Source organism: Stegostoma tigrinum, chromosome 21 (assembly GCF_030684315.1).
Source record: "Stegostoma tigrinum isolate sSteTig4 chromosome 21, sSteTig4.hap1, whole genome shotgun sequence".
Taxonomy (NCBI): Eukaryota; Metazoa; Chordata; class Chondrichthyes; order Orectolobiformes; family Stegostomatidae; genus Stegostoma; species Stegostoma tigrinum.
Window position 1 is genome coordinate 2,534,624 of NC_081374.1, and position 20,521 is coordinate 2,555,144.

A 20,521-nucleotide genomic window follows, 5' to 3' on the forward strand; every position below is an offset into this window, starting at 1 on the left:
TATAATAGTAGGGAAGTCTTGCTGAAACTATACAAAGTGCTGGCGAGACCACATGTGAGTATTATGAACACTTTTGGTGCCTTTATTTAGGAAAAGAAATTGTTTTATTGGAAGCCGTTCAGAGAAGGTTCTGTAGAATGGCTCCTGTTATGGAGGGATTGACTTGTGAGCAAAGGTGAAACAGGTTGGGACTCATTTGAATTTAGAAGAATGAGAGTTGATCTCTTTGAAACATTTAAGACTCTTAAGAGGCTTGACAAGGCAAATACTGAAAGGACATTCTGACATTCCACATTAAGCAGAGGTTCACCTGCACATCTGCCAATGTGGTATACTGCATCCACTGTACCCGGTGCGGCTTCCTCTACATTGGGGAAACCAAGCGGAGGCTTGCGGACCGCTTTGCAGAACACCTCCGCTCAGTTCGCAACAAACAACTGCACCTCCCAGTCGCAAACCATTTCCACTCCCCCTCCCATTCTCTTGATGACATGTCCATCATGGGCCTCCTGCACTGCCACAATGATGCCACCCGAAGGTTGCAGGAACAGCAACTCATATTCCGCCTGGGAACCCTGCAGCCATATGGTATCAATGTGGACTTCACCAGTTTCAAAATCTCCCCTTCCCCTACTGCATCCCTAAACCAGCCCAGTTCATCCCCTCCCCCCACTGCACCACACAACCAGCCCAGCTCTTCCCCCCCACCCACTGCATCCCAAAACCAGTCCAACCTGTCTCTGCCTCCCTAACCGGTTCTTCCTCTCACCCATCCCTTCCTCCCACCCCAAGCCGCACCCCCAGCTACCTACTAACCTCATCCCACCTCCTTGACCTGTCCGTCTTCCCTGGACTGACCTATCCCCTCCCTACCTCCCCACCTACACCCTCTCCACCTATCTTCTTTACTCTCCATCTTCGGTCCGCCTCCCCCTCTCTCCCTATTTATTCCAGTTCCCTCCCCCCATCCCCCTCTCTGATGAAGGGTCTAGGCCCGAAACGTCAGCTTTTGTGCTCCTGAGATGCTGCTTGGCCTGCTGTGTTCATCCAGCCTCACATTTTATTATACTGAAAGGATGCAGAGGTTATAGTCTCAGAATTAAGCTGCAAAAATTTAAGACCAAGAGGAGGAGGAATTTTTTCTACTTAGAGGGTTATGAGTCTTGCCACAGAAAGCTGTGGGGGCAGAGTCCTTGCCTATATTCAAGACTGAGATAGATCAGTTGGAAAATCAAGGATTATGGAGAATGAGCAGGAAAGTATCCACGAGGAGTGCTGGATCAGCAATGATCCTATTGAATGGCAGAGCAGGCTGAAGAGGCCAGACAGCCTACTCCTATACTTATTTCTTTTGGTCTTATAAAAAATGATCTGGAATGAAAAGCTAATCTGATGGCAACCATACTGATTGTTGTAAAAATCCATTTAATCTATAATGTCTTTCAGCGAGGTATATCTTCCATTCTTACCTGATCTAACTCACACGTGACTCTAGACCCATTGCAATGTGGTGAACTTTTAACTACAATTCGGCCAATTAAAACAGGAGAAATGTTGCTTAGTCAGTAACACCCATCTCCAATGGATTAATTTTTTAAAATACTGATACATATCAATCCACATATTGTCAGCTAAATATTCGACCTGGGGCAATGGGGTTGATTCTTAACTGCTTTCTGAAAGGGCCTAACCGGCCACTTAGTTCATAAAACTGCTATGAAGTTTAAACTAAGGAATGAAACTAGACCACCTCAGGTTGAACTAAGAGCAAACAGACAAATGGTTAGGAATTTAACTTCAGGCACAGCAGACAAGGGAAAAAGTTTGAGAGGGGGGGCAGACAACACAGAAATGAGGCCATCTTACATAAATGCAAGTAATATACAAAACAAGGTACATGAGCTTGTACTACAGACTGAAATTGGCGGTATGATATTGTGGGAATCACAGAGGCATGACTACGAGGGAATTGGGGCTGGGATCTAAATACCTACAGAGATGCATCCTATTGAAAGGACAGGCTGATAGGCAAAGGGAAAGTTGATGGTTTGTTACTAATAAATGAAATTACATTGATAGCAAGAAGTGATATATGGTTGGAAGGCATAGAATCTGGGTGGGTAGACTTGAGAACCACAAAGGAAAGAAGATGCTTTATGTATAGGCCACTTACCAGTAGTCAGGATACAGGGCAGAAAATAAATTAAAAGGGGGTGCCTTTCTTACATGCCTTCTGTAATTAACATTGGGGACTAAATTGCCTGTAGTGTTCAGGGGTGTGTGGGTTATAGGGGGATGGGGATAGGTCTGGGTGGGATGCTTCAAAGAGCGGTGTGGACTTGTTGGGCCGAAGGGCCTGTTTCCACAGTGTAGGGAATCTAATCTAAAATACTGGACTTATGTTATATGGCACTGTCACCATCTAAATAGGACACACTTCAAATAGATCTAGCAAGACAAACTCATCCACTGTGGTTGTCATTATACCCCAAAGACTACTGCGGTTTACAAATACAGCTCTTCACTACCTTCTCCAAAGCAATTAAGAATAGAGAATAAATGCCAGCCCACACACATCCCATGCACGAATTAGACAAAACTCCAATATTAACAGGCCATGAACTCCCTTTTAAACAACACTAGTTGTCCAAACAATGGAAGTACTATATTGCAGGTTTACATGCTCAGCTTAATAATATGCTTACCAGAGGAATCCAGTCTGTTGACAGCATAGATCACCTGGCTGTGAAACATCCAGAAATGGCCATTGTTACAGGAAAGCAAACATGGCTTGCATGGGGCAACCACATGGTAGCCAACAGCATTACCACTGTAAATGACAGGAAAAAGTGATGATTGTAAAACAAATGCTTTAACAGCTGCTGCTGTAGAGAATCCTCTCAAAACCACAACTTGCCCACCTTCCTTATACAAAACACAGTCATGAACTTCTCATGTGACAGAAAATTGAAATTTGGCACATATTTACCAGATGGTTATAACATAATTTCACAAGAGTCCTTAAGGTATTGTTCATGACATAACATTGTGCAATACTAAGGCACACAGACCAGAAGGCTTCAGTCACAAACAGTAAGTCATTTCAGCCAAAGTCCCATTTCTCACATCAATATATTTTTGCTAGCTTGTTCTCAGAACAAGATCAGGATATGTTGTGCTGAGTCACATAGCTGAACAATCTTCTATTGTCACAAATGAAAAATGAGTGGAATGGTATTTAGTACGTGTGAAAGTGAACCACCAAGCCACAAGCACAATGAGCGTTTCAGCAGAAAAGGGAATAAAAATGGACAGCAGAATTTCCTCCTCAAAACTTCAAAATAAAGCTGTCATACCTACCTTGAACAATTTGCATCTATACTGAATACTCAATATAAGTAAATATCTCAAGATAAATTATACTAGATGGGGAAGGGTTGGAAGGACATCAATAAAGGATCAAATGGTAGAAGCTGATGGTTGCTTTAAAAGAAGGATTTACAGGTGGAGAAAGAAGCGGAAAGATGCAAAGGTTCATGGAGTGATTCTATCAAGATTAGGTGGGTGGACCTCATAGAATATGAGTTCCCTGAATGGGGCTGTTAACCTGGTCCAACCGGGGAGTTCAAGCTGACAGATATAAACAGAAGTTCTGTTCACTCTGAGAACTAACTCCGAGGCAGCCAAATCAGCATCATGTGCTATGCACATGTAAATAAGGGGTGACTTGGTGACTTGGTGACTGGATACCGGCCTCTGTGTGGTTATTTCAATGGCAACGAGAGTAAAAGCACACTCCTGGAAAAATTCACTCACAACAGTTGGCTTTGATTGGGGGTAAACATTTCTAGCATTGCGCCATTATTTGGGAAGCTTGACTCATTTGATCCTGCCATCAAAGACTGGGGACCCAGTATGTGGAAAGACTGTATTAGTTTTTCCAGGCAAATTACGTTAAGGCAGATCAAACGTAACTAGTAATTCTCCTGCCAGCTTGTGGAGCTGCAGCTTTTTCCATTATTAGGAGCCTAACATTTCCTGAGGCACCAGATACTAAAGCCTTTCAAGAGTTGATGGATTTATTTAAGGAATAATACAAGGCTAAGCCTCCTCTAATTCTGAGACACCATCACTTTTACTTGCCAATTTAAGAACCAGGGAAACTGTATCAGGATTTTTGACGAGGTTAACTTGACTTACAGAGGCATGTGATTTTGGTTTAACCCATAATGAGATGCTGAGAGACCATTGGGTATGTGAAATTAACAGTGTAATCATGCAAAGGCACCTACTAGCTGAAACTCAAATGGAATTCAAACAGGCACAACTGGCTTTGTCATTCGAAAACACAGCAAGTGGAGCATATGATTTTTAGGGTATGCCAATAGAAGTCGATACCCTCACCAGGCCAACTGAGGTTGAAAGAGACCACTTGAGTGAAAGCAACTGCATAGTTGCACTCAGGACATATCTGGAGCAGAGAAACTCTTGGTCAGACTACACCAAAACCCCAAAGCAAAACCAAGCTTCAGCCAAAATGATAACATTTTCTTTGGGATTTGGGCTAGCAAGCCATTGTTGTTGCTGCTGGTATGCCAACTCGAGGCAACAAAGGAGACCCACCAGGCCTGAATTGAGTAAGAGTAATTATAGGCCAGAGTCTAGGACAGTGCACACTCTGGAAAGTCAACCTATATCTGGCTTGGAACAGTTAAATTCCTTAGCAACATCCAGATCAAAACCAATCAAAATAAACATCTGGTTAAACAGTCACCCAGTTCTAATGGGGGTTGACACTCAGATGGCTGTTTCAGAATCTGTGATTGTGCAGCCAGACCAACAAAATTTGCTCTGGACTCCAACCCTTAAGTTTGCATAAGTCCTCAGCTCGACTATGAACCCGCACTAGGGAACCTTTACAGAGTAAGGGTACAACTTTGGTTCCAGTCTCGCATGAGAAGCAGCTGGTTCAGTTACCACTGATTGTAGTAAATGGCTCAGACCAAAGCTTCATGGTTGAAATCGGTTGAGAAAGATTCACCTTGATTGGCCCAACATTTTTCAATTGGAAAATGGTTGCCTGGGTGAAGAACTAATTAAATAGGTTTTCTGGAAATCTACAGACTATCAAAGGAACCAAGTAGAGGCAGAAATCAGGAAGCTGGAAAGCGAAGGAATTATCAAACCAGTACAGTTCATGGCATGGGCAGCACCAGTCATACCAATAGTGAAACGTGAATGGTCGGTTCGCCTTTGTGGGGATTTTAAACTAATAGTAAAATGCTTCTTGCAGCTGGATAAATGCCCAATCTCTCGCATAGCGGACTTGTACACAAAGGTGGCAGGGGAAGCTATCTTCCCGGAGCTGAACTTGAGCCATGTGTAGCTGTTGATGAGGATTCCAGAAGTATGCTACAATTAATAACCATAAGGATTTGTACCAATATATGAAATGCCATTTAGGACTTGGGGCATTTTTTAGCTGACAATGGAGAACATTTTATAAAGTCTACTCTTGGTCGCCATTTATCTTGATGACGTACTATTAACAGGGAAGACCAATAAAGAGCACTTAACTTGGACATAGTCCTTAGACATTACACCAAGGCCTTAAAATGGAAAAACGTATATTCCAGGAATCCCAAGTGACTTACTTGGGCTACAGTCATCAAGACTGGGTTACACCCATGGGAAGATAAAGTGAGGGCCTAGGTCTTTCATTGGATTGATGAATTTATCAAGGAAAATTTATATGTAACCTGGCCTCCATCCTGGCACCCTTACAGCCGCTACTGAAAAAGTGTCAGCCTTGAAAATTGTCTTGTAACCAAGGCATAGCCTTTAGGGAAGTGAAGATGTAGCTAAATTGTCTAAGGTGTTGGTACACTATAATTCCAAGAAAGATCTGGCGCTGACGTGATGTTTCCCCATATGGTATTGGGGTAGTGTTGGCTAACAGATGACCCAAGGGAGAGGAATGCCCAATAGTGTATGCTTCCCAGACTTTGACTGATGCACAGTGCATACACTAAGATAGAGAAGAAAGGTTTGGTAGTCTTCTTTGGTGTGAGAAAGTTCCACCAATACCTCTAAGGATGTAAATTTGTAATAGTAAAAGACTAAAAACCCCTGCTCGGGGTACTCAAGGATGTGAAAGTTGTGTCATCCAAAGCTTCAGGTCAACTTCAACAGTGGACTATCATTCTAAGTGCATACGATTCCAAGTTGGAACACCGTCTGGGAGGACAAGCGTCAAATATGAATCGTTGACCCACATCCTGCTGGCACATATTCTACCCACAATGCTGCCAGTGGAAGAGTCCTTTTTGGTTTTAAACTTTCTGGACACCCTTCTGGTCCCCGCTGATAATATCAGACTGTGGATGCACGAAGATCCAATCCTGGCAAAACTAAAACAGCTGGTGTTTATGGTGGAAACAAAAGGATGATCACAATCAGAATTAAGTCCTTTCTGGACCTGGTAAGACGAAATCACAGTAGAGGATGGCATGTTATTAGGGGAGTAAGAGTGAACAGCACCGGGAAAGCCAATGCTGGACACAAGTTTCCTCTTCAGGGAATGTGCCGATACCATGGAGATGGCCCTGCGTGGGTAAGGGGCATGGTTAACATAAGGTCAGGTTCCATGATGTACAAAGTTTGGGTAGGTGAGGCAGTCTTGAAAAAGCACATGGACCTTATCTCCCTATGAAAGCTGAAAATTCATAAGCATGGCAGAACAACTAGAAAGGCTGTCGGAACCTATGGTTCCTCTCACTCCATCTAGCATCGAAGAAACCTCAGAGTCTGGAATGGATACGATGGACGTCGCAGCCTCAATGCATTTAGCACCTAAAGAAGAGGATGACTTTCTTCAAAGACACTCTGAGCGCAAGAGGTCCGGTACACGCTGTCCATATCCGAGGCTGAGTAGGAGGAACTGAATTCGGTGTGAAAACACCCCAGGAGGAGCTACAAGAAAAAAATAACAGGCTTAAGCCCCCAAATTTAAAGGGGGAGGTATGTGGTTATTGTAATGAGGTTAGTCAGGTGGACCTTAAGGAATGAGTTATCTGATTGGGGCTGTTAACCTGGTCCAATCAGGAAGCCCTGGCTTACAGATATAAACATGTGCGTAAGAGGATCTGCTCACTCAGAGAGCTGGTTCTGTTGAAGCCAGACCAGTGTCAAGTACTATGTACATGTAAATGAAGAGGGTCTTAGTGATGGGATACCTGCCTCTGCGGAGTTATTTTAGTTCAGAAAGAATATTCAATCAGAGCCAGGCTGGTAAAGACTCTGCGACCACTGTGTGGGATTGGGGGAAAGGACTGGGGTTGCAGACAAACTTGCAAAAATAGAAGGAGCAAAGTGAGAAAACACAAACTCTTTCACTCAGGAAAATGAAAAGATCCAGGATTGGAGGAAGAATATAGCAAGGCCATTGGGAAGCTCAATTCGGAGGATTTTAAATTCAATGTATTGCAGAAAGATGTTCATGTAAGTCAGCGAGAATAGGGACAAAGGACTTTGGGTGGCTGTGCTCTGGACAAGTTAATGAACTATAAAGAACATTAGAAAACTATAGTTTAGAGGGTATGGAAAATATAATTTCAATGACTATGGAGCTAAAATATGGGTAGAAGTAAAAGTTATATTTTTTATTGTAGATAAGATTATGTGGTCAAAAGGAAATCCATTATTGGTCTTATTGGAACTTGTTTTGCACAAAATGGTCACTATTTGTCTTCCTGCCTCTGTTTTTCAATGTATCAGATGTTAGAAACTATATTAAAACAAAGTTTTCTTTTCTTGCATTGTCAAAATTAAGGTACATAGTTAACAGCATCCAGGTCAGGAGCTTATTGCTCACTTTTCATTTGTCTAAATTTTGTGGGAAAAGCTCTATTAATGATAAACATACAAAGTTGGTTATTAATATGACTATGATGTTTTTATTTAAAACTACATTGATTATTTCTGGAATCTGTAAAGTAGGACATTTAACAATCAGGAACCATAATTTGGAAAAGGTACTTGTGGAACCATCAGCTGTATAAACACATGTACCACACTACAGATTTGAAATGATTTGGGAAGGAGAATGTGAGAGAGAACCAGACTATACAAGCAAAGAAAACAAAATGTAAATTTAAAGTGAAGAAGAAATTGCTGGAAATATGCAGCATATCTGGCAACATGTGGAGTGAAAAACAGAGTTAATGGTCGGGTCAGTGACCTGCAAAGGTTTTGATGAAAGGGCATTGATTTGAAATATTAATGTTGGTTCTTAATGTACAGATGCTGCTGGGTTTACTGAGCATTTCCAAAATGTTCTTTTTGTAAATTTCCAGCATCCCCAGCATGCTGCTTTCAAACAACATGAACAGTTATGGTGGTAGCCTAGCAACTGAAAGATCTAACATAATTCCTCAGCTAGGACATTCAAAACTAAACACAATATTCTAATTGCCATCTGGTCAATAATTTGTATAAGTTTAGTATTACTGTTTTACTGTTGTATTCTACATGCCTATTTTTAAAACTGTATTTTGTTTTGAATGACAAGCACTTTTAATCAGCTAGCTTGCTCCCAGTAGGGTTACACAGACAATAAATGAATAATTGGTCATGATGGTTAGCATACTACTTGAAGTTCTTGCTCATTTTCCAACATTTCTTCGGATTCTTTTATGCTTGCTTAAGCAGCAGACAGGAATTTGTTGAATATCTTTTTTTGAAAGATGGCAACTCCATGAGGGTACACTCCTTCACTGCACTACAGTGGATTAAGACAATATGCATGAGTCCATTGTGAGATATGAACCCTCAATATTTTGACAGAGTGCAAACACTGAGACAAAATGCCACCTAAACACATTAAAGAAAATGGGTCATGTTAGGGAACATGGATTGGTTTTTGTTTGGTAAACATACTAACAGATAAGCAATGAAGACAAGCAGATAAATAAATCAACCATGATCTAAATGAATGGTGGAATAGGTTCAAGGGGTTGAATGGTTTATGTTTACCCCTATGGGCTGAGGCATGATCTGCTAGCTAACTGAATCTGGAACTCAAGGACACAAAATGACAAGTGGGGTCCAGAAATGCCAAGGCCAAGAGGGTAGTTACTGGCAAGAGAACCCTGTGGTGTTGGGTGCCCAAGTATGCCCACAAACAAATTCCCACCACACCCCTCATCACATACCCAGGATTTAGCAAGCAGTGTCCCCATGCAGAGGTCAGCCCTCCTGAGCGGCTGGGAATATATGTCAGTGGAAAAGGAAAGAATGCCTTAATTGGGCTCTTATGTGATTCTAAAACTGAAATTGCTGGAGAAATTCAGCAGGTCTGGCAGTATCTATGGAGAGAAAGCAAAGTCAGTGTTTCAGGTCCAGTGACACTTCCTCAGAACTAGTTCTGATTTCCAGCACCTACAATTTTTGTTTTTATTTACTTAAATGATTCAAATAGGTTTCAGGTGGCAGTCCATCTGCTATCTTTGCCACTGCTGGCAAAATGGCACAGAGTTGGAAATACACTACCACCTGCTGACTTCTCACCTCTCAGTCCTATAGAAGATTTACTGTTACTTCAGTTGAAGTCAAACAATTTAGTTGTTCTTCACTCAAGATTTGCAGAATCCTGGCATTCATTCTTCTATGGCCACTCATTTACAACTTCTAATTAGAGATGAAAACACACTTACCATTTTAAACATGCAATGTCTTTTACTTTACATTTGCAGCTTTCTGTGAGGTAGCAATTTCCAACAAAGTCCACGGCCCTGTAATTTAGAACAAGTCAGCGTGAAAGAACAGCTGCAATTTTCATCACTCAGCAGCATGCTCCCAACAACAACTGGCCCAATCAAGGAGGTGATATGCATATCACAACAAAACAGAAGCAGAAGCAATGCACCACCATTAATTTTTCCTTTTAGGTAATCGCTGGAAGGCAATATGGGTGACTTTATTTTTTTTTCCTTACAATTTAAACCTTAGCTATCTTTAACTCTCCTCCCTGAACATGGTAGGCATGTTTCCTCAACCTGTTCAAGCATGCTGTGTTGAATCACGTGAAGAAAAAAAGTTAACATTTCAGTTCTGGTGACCCTTCCTCAGAACCTGCTGTGCTTTTCCAGCAACTTTATTTTTGTTCCAGATTTACGGCATCCACTGTTCCTTCGGTTTTTATTATGCTATGACACATCGCTGAAGCAGGTGGGGCTTGATCCCAGGTTTTCTGGCTCAAAGGTAAGGAAGCTATCACAAGAGCCCCACAGATGTCTTTACTGACTTAGTCTGTACGGTTCTTGCTTCTGACTGCCAACCAGCATCCTTTTCTGTGCTTTTTAATAGTGCAATATTGGATCTGCATAGGATTGGCTTCAGCTGCATTAACCTCTTCAAATTACCCATACAAAGATAGCCAATTTGGTGAGGTGCCAGATGGCCACAATTGCCAAGAGAAGCATACTTGGGTGAGGAGCGAGAAAATTGCAGACCATTTGCTTTTTGGCGATAATACAAACCTTTACATAGGTTTTTTGGGTCTACAGATACAGTGTACTTTGCTGACAGGCAAGTTGTGATCAGGGCCTCAGAATCAGATCACAATCTGACGTTATATGTTATGGGAGGAGATGAAGTGCTTTAGACGAGGTGCAGAAAAGATTTAAGAAAATTTTTCCAGGGATGACAGACTTCAATTATGAAGATAGACAGAAAAACTTGGCAATGATCTCTCTAAATGAACTCAAATTTTACCATCTGCCACAGTGGAATTTGAACCTCCGAATATTATCCAGGGGCTCAGTATTGCTAATCTAGTGGCATTACTGTTATCCGCCACAGTGTCTGATATTAATTCTTCTGGGATCCTGTGTATCACAAGATCCTTTACAATGTTCTGATCATTGAGCCTACTGCGGTTGAATGAAGTCTTGCCATTTCAATGTGTCGTAAATAAAAGTCAACAAGGACTAAATACATCTCCTTTCTAAAAATAAACATGTCACTAGCCTTTCCCGTAGCCTTTCCAGAAACCTTGATGGAATTGATTGTACTGCAGGCAAAGATGTTCACAATACACATTTGGCATGACAAAATGTTATCCTGTATGTCTTTTGAAATGCATGACCAACACACTGATTGTTATGTTTTTGCTCTGCACTTCCTGATACCTAGATATCTGCATTTTTGTAGGATTTCTCTTTGATAGTACCATTCAATGGTTATAAGTCAGCTTCTGTTGCCAAGTGACGTTTCTGTTCATGGTGGCTTTCCAGCAATTGGTCTGCAGGGCTATTTTCGAACTCCCTTCCAGAAACAGTTGTCTGACCTTTGGGCATCCTTTGTCAGACTTTTAGAGCTGAATGTGTTTGACACTGCTTTCCTTAGTTGCCAGTAAGTGTTGGTTATTGCTGTTGAATAATATTCTCTTTTCTTTTTCAATCTAATGCTGATCTTAAGAATGTATCTGTCATTACTTGCACCTGCCTGGAACATGGACCTTATCTCCCTATGAAAGCTGAAAATTCATAAGCATGGCAGAATAACTAGAAAAGCTGTTGGAAGCTGACAATGCTGCAGTTATATCAATTATAGTTATCTTCAATCTGATCCTGAATCTTCATGTGCATTGAAGACCTTTTGAAATTCCTTTCAATTCCATTTCCAAAGGTTTCTTCTCTATCTCTACCAGGAATTTCCATCCCATGAGGTATTCGGTGGCCTCAATCTAAATGCAGACAGTTGGAATCACAGCAGTTCAGACTGCTAGAATAAACAGCGTGGTTATCTCTGGTTTGTTACCCGTGCCACGTGATAGTGAGGCAAAGAACAGGGAGAGATTTCAGCTGAACACGTGGCTGCAGGGATGGTGCAGGAGGGAGGGCTTCAGGTACATGGACAATTGGGGCTCATTCTGGGGAAAGTGGGACCTCTACAAACAGGACGGTCTCCACTTGAACCAGAGGCGCACTAATATCCTGGTTGGGAAATTTGCTAGTGCCATTCAGGTGGATTTAAACTAGCTCAGAAGGGGATGGGAAACTGAGGTGTAGTCCTAGTACACAGGAGGATGAGCGTAGGGAGAACATGGTCACAGGAGTGTGCTGGCAAACAGCAAGCTGGGTTGAAGTGTGTCTACTTTAACGCCAGGAGTATCCGGAATAAGGTAGGTGAGCTTGCAGCTTGGATAGGTACCTGGGACTTCGATGTTGTGGCCATTTCAGAGACATGGATAGAGCAAGGTCAGAAATGGATGTTGCAGGTTCCAGGGTTTAGATCTTTCATTAAGGTCAGGAAAGGTGGTAAAAGAAGAGGACGTGTGGCTTTGTTGGTCAAGGACAGTAGAACGGTGGCTGAAAGAATTTTTGATGAGGACTCGTCTACTGAGGTGGTATGGGCTGAGGTTGCCGAGGAAGGTTTGTCAACTGAGTCAGTATGGGTGGAAGTTAGGAACAGCAAGGGAGCAACGACCTCATTGGGGGTTTTCTACAAACCCCCAAATAGCAGTAGAAAGATCGAAGAACTCATAGGCCGGCAGATTGTTGAAAAGTGCAAACGTAGCAGGGTTGTTGTTATGGGTGACTTCAACTTTCCCAATATTGATTGGAACCTCCTTAGTGTAGATGGTTTGGATGGAGCTGTTTTTATCAGGTGTGTTCAGGAGGGTTTCCTTACTCAGTATGTGGACAGGCCGACGAGGGGGGAGGCCATTTTGGATTTGGTGCTCAGCAATGAGCCAGGGCAGGTGTCAGACCTCGTGGTGAGAGAACACTTTGACGACAGTGACCACAACAGCCTCACATTTACCATAGCCATGGAAAGGGAAAGAAGCAGTTACCAGGGGAAGATATTTAACTGGGGAAAAGGAAACTATGACGCTATCAGGCAGGAGTTGGGAAGTACAGATTGGGAGCAATTGTTCCACAGAAAGGGCACAACAGACATGTGGAGGCTGTTTAAGGAGCAGTTGTTGTGAGTGATGCATAAATCTGTTCCTCTGAGACTGGTAAGAAGGGGTAAGATTAAGGAGCCTTGGATGATGGGAACGGAGGTGCTTCTTGTCAAAAAGAAAAAGGCAGCTTACTTAAGATGGAGGAAGCAAGGGTCTAGCGCAGCTTTAGAGGATTACAGGCTTGCTCAGAAGGAGCTCAAAAGTGGACTGAGGAAGACCAGGAGGGGGCATGAAAAAGGCTTGGCAGGAAGGATTAGGGAGAACCCGAAGGCATTTTACTCAAACGTGAGGAATAAGAGAATGATCAGGGAGAAGATAGGGCCGATCAGGGATAGCGTAGGGAACTTGTGCGTGGAGTCTGAGCAGATAGGGGAAGCCCTAAATGAGTTTTTTGCTTCGGTTTTCACTAAGGAGAGGGACCTTGTTGTGAATGAAAGCTTTGAGGAGCAGGAAAACAGGCTTGAACAGATCAAGATTGAGGAAGTTGATGTGCTGGAAATTTTGGCAAACATTAAGATTGATAAGTCCACAGGGCCAGACCAGATTTTTCCTAGGTTGCTCTGGGAAGCGAGAAAGGAGGTTGCTAAGCCGCTGGCGAAGATCTTTGTTTCCTCACTCTCCACGGGAGTCGTACCGGAAGATTGGAGGGAGGCAAATGTTGTTCCTCTTTTCAAGAAAGGGAATAGGGAAATCCCTGGAAATTACAGACCAGCCAGTCTTACATCTGTGGTCAGCAAGGTTTTGGAAAGAATTCTGAGGGATAGGATTTATGACAATTTGGAAAAGCATAGCGTGATTAAAGGGAGTCAGCATGGCTTTGTGAGGGACAAATCTTATTGAGTTCTTTGAGGAAGTCACGAGACAGGTTGACGAGAGTCGAGCAGTGGATGTGGTGTACATGGACTTCAGCAAGGCATTTGATAAGGTTCCCCATGGCAGGCTCATTCATAAAGTCAGGAGGTATGGGATACAGGGTGATTTGGCTGTCTGGATTCAGAATTGGTTGGCTGACAGGAGGCAGAGAGTGGTTGTAGATGGTAAGTATTCAGACTGGAGGTCAGTGCTGAGTGGTGTCCACAGGGCTCTGTTCTTGGGCCTCTGCTCTTTGTAGGTTTTATAAATGATTTGGATGAGGAGGTTGAGGGGTGGGTTAGTATGTTTGCTGATGACACAAAGGTTGGAGGTACCGCTGATAGTATCGAAGGCTATTGCAGTCTTCAGCGAGAAATTTACAGTATGCAGAGCTGGGCTGAGAAATGGCAGATGGAGTTCAATCTGGATAAATGCGAAGTGATGCATTTTGGAAGGTCGAACTTAAATGCTGAATATAGGATTAAAGGCAGGATTCTCAGCAGTGTGGAGGAACAGCGAGATCTTGGTGTTCAAGTGCATTGCTCCCTCAAAGTTGCCACCCAAGTAGATAAGGTTGTTAAGAAAGCATATGGTGTTTTGGCTTTCATTAACAGGGGATCGAGTTTAAGAGCCGTGTGGTTATGCTGCAGCTCTACAAAACCCTGGTGAGACCACACTTGGAATATTGTGTCCAGTTCTGGTCACCCTATTATAGGAAAGATGTGGAGGCTTTGGAGAGGGTGCAAAGGAGGTTTACCAGGATGCTGCCTGAACTGGAGGGCTTGTCTTACGAGGAGAGGTTGACTGAGCTCGGACTTTTCTCTCTGGAGAGAAGGAGGAAGAGAGGTGACCATAATCGAGGTGTACAAGGTAATGGGAGGCATGGATAGAGTCGATAGCCAGAGACTTTTCCCCAGGGCAGGACTGACTGCCACGAGGGGTCATAGTTTGAAGGTGTTAGGAGGAAGGTACAGTGGAGACGTCAGAGGGAGGTTCTTCACCCAGAGAGTTGTGAACGCATGGAATAGTTTGCCAGTGGTAGTCGTGGAAGCAGAGTCATTAGTGACAATTAAGTGACTGCTGGAGATGCACATGGACAGCAGTGAATTAAGGGGCATGTAGGTTAGGTTATTTTATTTTTGGATTAGGATTATTCCACGGCACAACATTGTGGGCCGAATGGCCTGTACTGTGCTGTAGTTTTCTGTGTTCCATGTTCTATGAATAACTGCCCACAGATAGCACTCTGTGTTGAGTTAGAAGAAGGCAAGCCTGATTAAGGCCATTCAAGCAGTTCTGATTTGACTTGACATGAATCTATCCCCCTCAACAAAATATCAAGAAGCACAATATTTATGTGAATAGGAAACTCCACAGGAAATTAAAGATTATCTTTATTCTGCTTGCTTATAGGATTCTGTTCACAATTGGAATGACCACAATGTATCAGTCAATATTTTGTTACAAAAAAAAACTAGCCAATAGTTAGCTGTGGGATTTAAGGAGTCATGAGTCATTGGGCTTTGCCAGTACAAATATCACCAAGGATCACAAAGAGGAGGGCAAAAAACAAAGCTGCTGTAAAAGCTCAGTAGATCTGGCAGCATCTGTGAAGTAAAAATCACAGTTAACGTTTCAGGTCCAAGTTCTGAGGAAGGGCCACCGGACCCGAAACATTAACTTTGTTTATTCCTCCACAGATGCTGCAAGACCTGCTGACCTTTTCCAGCAACTTTGTTTTTGTTCATGGTATGAGGAAGAGCTCCTTTGCATGGCAAGTGGTTATGGTTGGCATGCACTCTCCGACACTGGTAGGTAGGTTCATTGGAACTTTCAAAGAGAATCAGATGGTCGTTTGAAAAAGAACAACATTAGTTTTAATGGGAGACGGTAGAGGATGGCACTAAGCGAGATGTTCATTTCGACATTCAGTGCAGACAACGGCTTGAGCGGTGTCCTTCTACAGTTTGACAATGCTTTAATTCACTAACAATAGCAATGTGGTTTGTCCCATGTACAATGTCCCAAATAAATATCTTTGCTTTCATGAAGTTATTGATGTGCCTGACAGTAGTAATACAAGGTAAAGTGTTTAACATGATGGCTTTGGTCCGAGGTTAAGCTCACAGAGAGTAAAGCTCTGTTCAATATGGCTGCAGCAGACATAGATCTTTGATGACATCAACTTTGGCTTGGACATAGCACTCTTTCAAATTTGTGCCATTGCTCCATAGAAGAGACTTGTGATCATAAATATGGCTTACAAACCTGAGCATTACTGAGGGACTGCTGCACTGTTAGGCAATGCCATCTTTCAGGCAACACATAAAATTTGTCTCTCAGGTGGATGGAAAAGATCCCATAATACAAGCAGGAGGAAGGATAAGGTCTTCTCTTCCATAATTATTACTCAGCTGACGTCACCATATACTATTACCTGGAAATCTATCCCATCAAAGGCCATTGAAAGTTAGAGCTGGATTTTGAACACCGCGAACCAGGACTCCCATTTCAAAGAAACTTAATTGGTTAAGTACCAAAGTGCTGGACAGCCCGAATGTGAAAAGCCCAATTCAATCGCAAGCATTTTTTTTTCATTCATATTCTGCTACTATTGCCATTAGTTCTACTTGTCACACCAGTTTAATCCACTGATTCAATGTCTTGCTTTTTTTTTCCCAGATCAACATCATTACCTCTAAATAGGGGGATCTCCTTTGGGGCATTGTTTTGAGGACACCAATAGCTCACCATAAGTCATTATATCTATGAACTTGAATGATGAGTGTTGGCACATTACTCAGCCGGGAGGTGACACACAGCAGAAATCACAACTGAATCAAATTCCTTCCCATGTGCACATTTTCCGGTAGACATTTGACAGGATACCCATCAGAAGACAGAATATTGACAGATGACTTCCATTCTGATCTGTGGATACTGAAAGTGATATTACCGGTAACTTAGCAAGTCTTTCTGTTTTGTATAATTTTGTACACAGGTTGGAAGGAACATTGATAATAAGGTGAAAAGCTGGATGAACACAGAGGACCAAGCAGCATCAGAGGAGCAAGAAAGCTGACATTTCGGGTCTGGATCCTTCTTTAGAAACATCAGCTTTTCTGCTCTTCTGATGCTGCTTGGTCCGCTCTGTTCATGCAGGTCTACACCTTGTTATCTCAGATTCTCCAACATCAGCAGTTCCTACTACCTCTGAATTAGATTTACATAGTTCCTTTCATGACTTTGTTATCAAAGTTCTTTGCATCCAATGAAATATTGTTTAATTATGGTCAATGTTAATATGTAGGTTATGCAGCAGCCTATTGGTACACAGCAAAGTTCCACAAACAGTGCTGTAATAATGTCTGGATAATAGGTTGAGGAATGATCTTTGGCCAGAATACCTGGAAGAACTCTATGTTACCAATAGTGTTACATGATATTTCATAGCCGACATCAGATTGGGCCTTGATTTAACATCGTGTTCAAAAAAAAAGTGCTTCTGGCAGTGCATCATTCCCTCAGTATTGCACTCAGAGTGCCAACCTACAGTTTTGTTCCATGTCTAGAGTGAAACTTAAATTCACAACCTTCTGACTCAAACAGAAGGTTGTTGTTACCCACAGCTGATCGAGTTTCTGTTTTTTTAAAATGTCATTCCGTAATATTTCTAGTACAGAAACAGGTTATTTAATTCAGTTTAGTCTATGCTAATGTTACTCTATAGCAGCCTCTCAGTCAATCCTCCTGTCCCTGTCTCCCTCATATGCTTTAGAGTCATGGAGATGTACAACATGGAAACAGACCATGCAGTCCAACTTGTCTACACTGACCAGATATCCGAAATTAATCTAGTCCTATTTGCCAGCATTTAACCCATATCCCCCTAAACCTTTCCTATTCATTTCCCTTCCAGATGTCTGTTAATGTTGTAATTGTAGCTTCCTCTGGCAGCTCATTCCACACATGCACCACCCTCTTGTGAAAAGTTTCCCCTTAGGTCCCTTTTAAATGTTTCCCTACTCACCTTAAACCTATGCCATCAAGCTTTGGACTCCCATACCCTGGAGAAAAGGCCTTGACTATTTCACCCTATTCAGTTGCAAACCATTTCGACTCCCCCCTCCCATTCCTTAGACAACATGTCTACACCAGGCCTCCATCAGTATCACAACGATGCCAACTGAAGGTTGTAGGAACAGCAACTCATATTTCACTTGGAAACCCTGCAGCCCAATGGTATCAATGTGGACTTCACAAGCTTCAAAATCTCCTCACCCCCAACCGCATACCAAAACCAGCCCAGCTTGTCCCCACCTCCCTCACCTGTCCTTCCTCCAACCTATCCCGTCCTCCCACCTCAAGCCCCACTGCCATCTCCAACCTACTAAACTCATCCCACCTCCTTGAACTGTCTGTCCTCCCTGGACTGACCTATCTCCACCCTAACTCCCCACCTACATCACCTTTACTGGCTCCACCCCTGCCTCTTTGACCTGTCTGTTTCCTCTCCACTTATCTTCTCCTTTGTCCACCTTCTATCTGCCTCCCCCTCTCTTCCTATTTATTTCAGAACCCCCTTCCCCTCCCCTGTTTCTGAAGAAGAGTCTAGGCCTGAAGCGTCAGCCTTCCTAATCCTTCGATGCTGCTTGGTCTGTTGTGATCATCCAGCAATAGACTCTTCGTTAACTCACCTTCTTCACTACCCTGTCTACCCGTGCCTCCACTTTCAAGGAAATGTGGACATGCACTCCAAGGTCTCTTTGTCCGGCACACTCTTATGACCTGACTGTTAAGTTATCCAGATTTCCCTCTTCAAGGAGGTTCGATACCCACATCAAACACTCTCTGAAGTACACAGCTCCAAATACTCATCATTCTCAAGGCAGAGTTAAGCGTCATTAAAATACAAGCAGTTTGAATCCTATCAGAAAATAACAAACAAAGCTGGGCAATATGACAATCTGCCCCTTACCTTGTCGGGGGGATATCAGTGGAATAAAGCTCCACGTCTGTGTCAGCAAGGAGTACTGCCTTCATACCCCGGGCACACAGCACATTGTCACAGAACTTGCAACACAGCAAATTCACCAGCTTGTTCTTAAATGTCAGTGTCGACATCTCCGACTTCTCTCCACAACGGCCGGACTTAATTTCAAAGACGTACGCTCAAATGTGCGCCTCTGATCTGCAGCAGCGACGATTCAACCTGAGTACTGTGAGATTCTTTCGGACTTTTACGGAATTAATAAATGCATTCATTCCCACTGTTTCTGGCCGTAGAAAAAATACATTGTCTTCAAACACCCACTGCCGCTTGCAATTTTACACACTTTACTTTCAATCTCAGTTCGCTATCGTCAAACTTTCACCCTGAGTTAAATAGTCAGAGAGTAACTTTCACTGCCCAGCTGTTTACTTGGTCTGTTCTCGGGATTACTGTACTCTGCACTCCCTGGCTGTCAGGCTAGATTTCTGGTTATCTTTATAGCTCCAGCCAATAATGCATGTTTGACAAATCTCCCTATCCCTGGTTAATCGTGTGTGCCTGGATCTATCTAGTAACAGCTGTCTGTGGTTTACACGTCCAACCCTTTCCTGTGTGCACGGTGCTACTGTCCAACACTCAGTAGAGGCTGCCTTTCGTGCCTCTTTCGACCTATTTATCCCTCAGTGTAGTATCCACTTCCTTCAGACTACCTCCAACCCCCTCAGAATACAATGACTAGTCCCCCAGTATAGAATGACTGCCCCTCAATCTCAGTTACACCGACTGACCCCTCTACCGCCCTCAGCATACACTACCTGATGTACACTGTCCTAGTCCCTCTGTACACAGTGCCTGATGTACATTGATTACTGTCCTCTCAGTATGCACTGCTTATGTACACTGTCCTAGTCCCTCAGTATACATTGCCTTCTGTATGGATTCCTGTCCCACCTCAGTAAATAGTCTAAAGTTCACCACTGCCTGATGTTCACTGATTCCTATTCCCTTTCAATACACACTGACTAAAGTTCACTGATTTCTATTCCTTTTCAGTATACACTGCCTAAAGCTCACTGATTCCTATTCCCTTTCAGTATACACTATCTGAAATACACTGATTCCTATTCCTTTCAGTATACACTGCCTGGTGTACACTGACTGTCCCAGTCCCCGGATATGACCCTATGACTCTGTGACTTATGCTCATTGACTCAGACAGCACCGTCTCTCACTCTCGGCCCCGCCCCCTCGGGTTACCGTTGGTTTCTGGAACGTTCGCCGGAATTCAAATTCACACTCGCCTCCTATTGGTTGACTATAAGGCTTTAAAACCCACCGGTTAACGGAAAAATCCATTTAAATTTCGTCGGGTAACGGAGCGAGAATCCTTGCCAGATGGAGTGATTGTGTGAGAATTATAGTTTCAGGTCAATAAGTCTACAATCATTAATAACATTACAATATTGGAGCTTTTTAAATATGTTCTTTAAAAAGAAAACTGAGCTCTGTATAAAAGATCGTTTCTGAAGAAGGGTTACTGGACTCGGAACATTAACTCTGCTTTCTCTCCGTGGATATTCCAGAACCTGCTGAATTTTTCCAACAATTTCTGTTTTTGTTTCTGAAATCATTTCAGTAGACGCTGAATCAGTGGCGCATGCGCAAACGTCTTCCATAGAGATGACTGCGCACGCTCTCCAGTGTCA

The 20,521-nt window shown here is 42.9% G+C and overlaps 1 protein-coding gene across 1 annotated transcript in view; it reads right to left on the reverse strand.

Annotated features, from left to right (window-relative positions):
- Positions 1 to 19,983, reverse strand: part of fam72a (family with sequence similarity 72 member A) — a 29,155-nt gene extending 9,172 nt beyond the window's left edge. Inside the window, exons 1-3 of the mRNA XM_059653298.1 lie at positions 18,801 to 19,983; positions 9,714 to 9,791; positions 2,706 to 2,830 (exon numbers count right to left, since the gene is read on the reverse strand). Coding sequence (XP_059509281.1) covers positions 2,706 to 2,830; positions 9,714 to 9,791; positions 18,801 to 18,946 — 349 coding nt within the window. The 5' untranslated portion in view covers positions 18,947 to 19,983. The remainder of the gene's footprint in view (positions 1 to 2,705; positions 2,831 to 9,713; positions 9,792 to 18,800) is intronic.
- Positions 19,984 to 20,521: the final 538 nt, after the last annotated feature.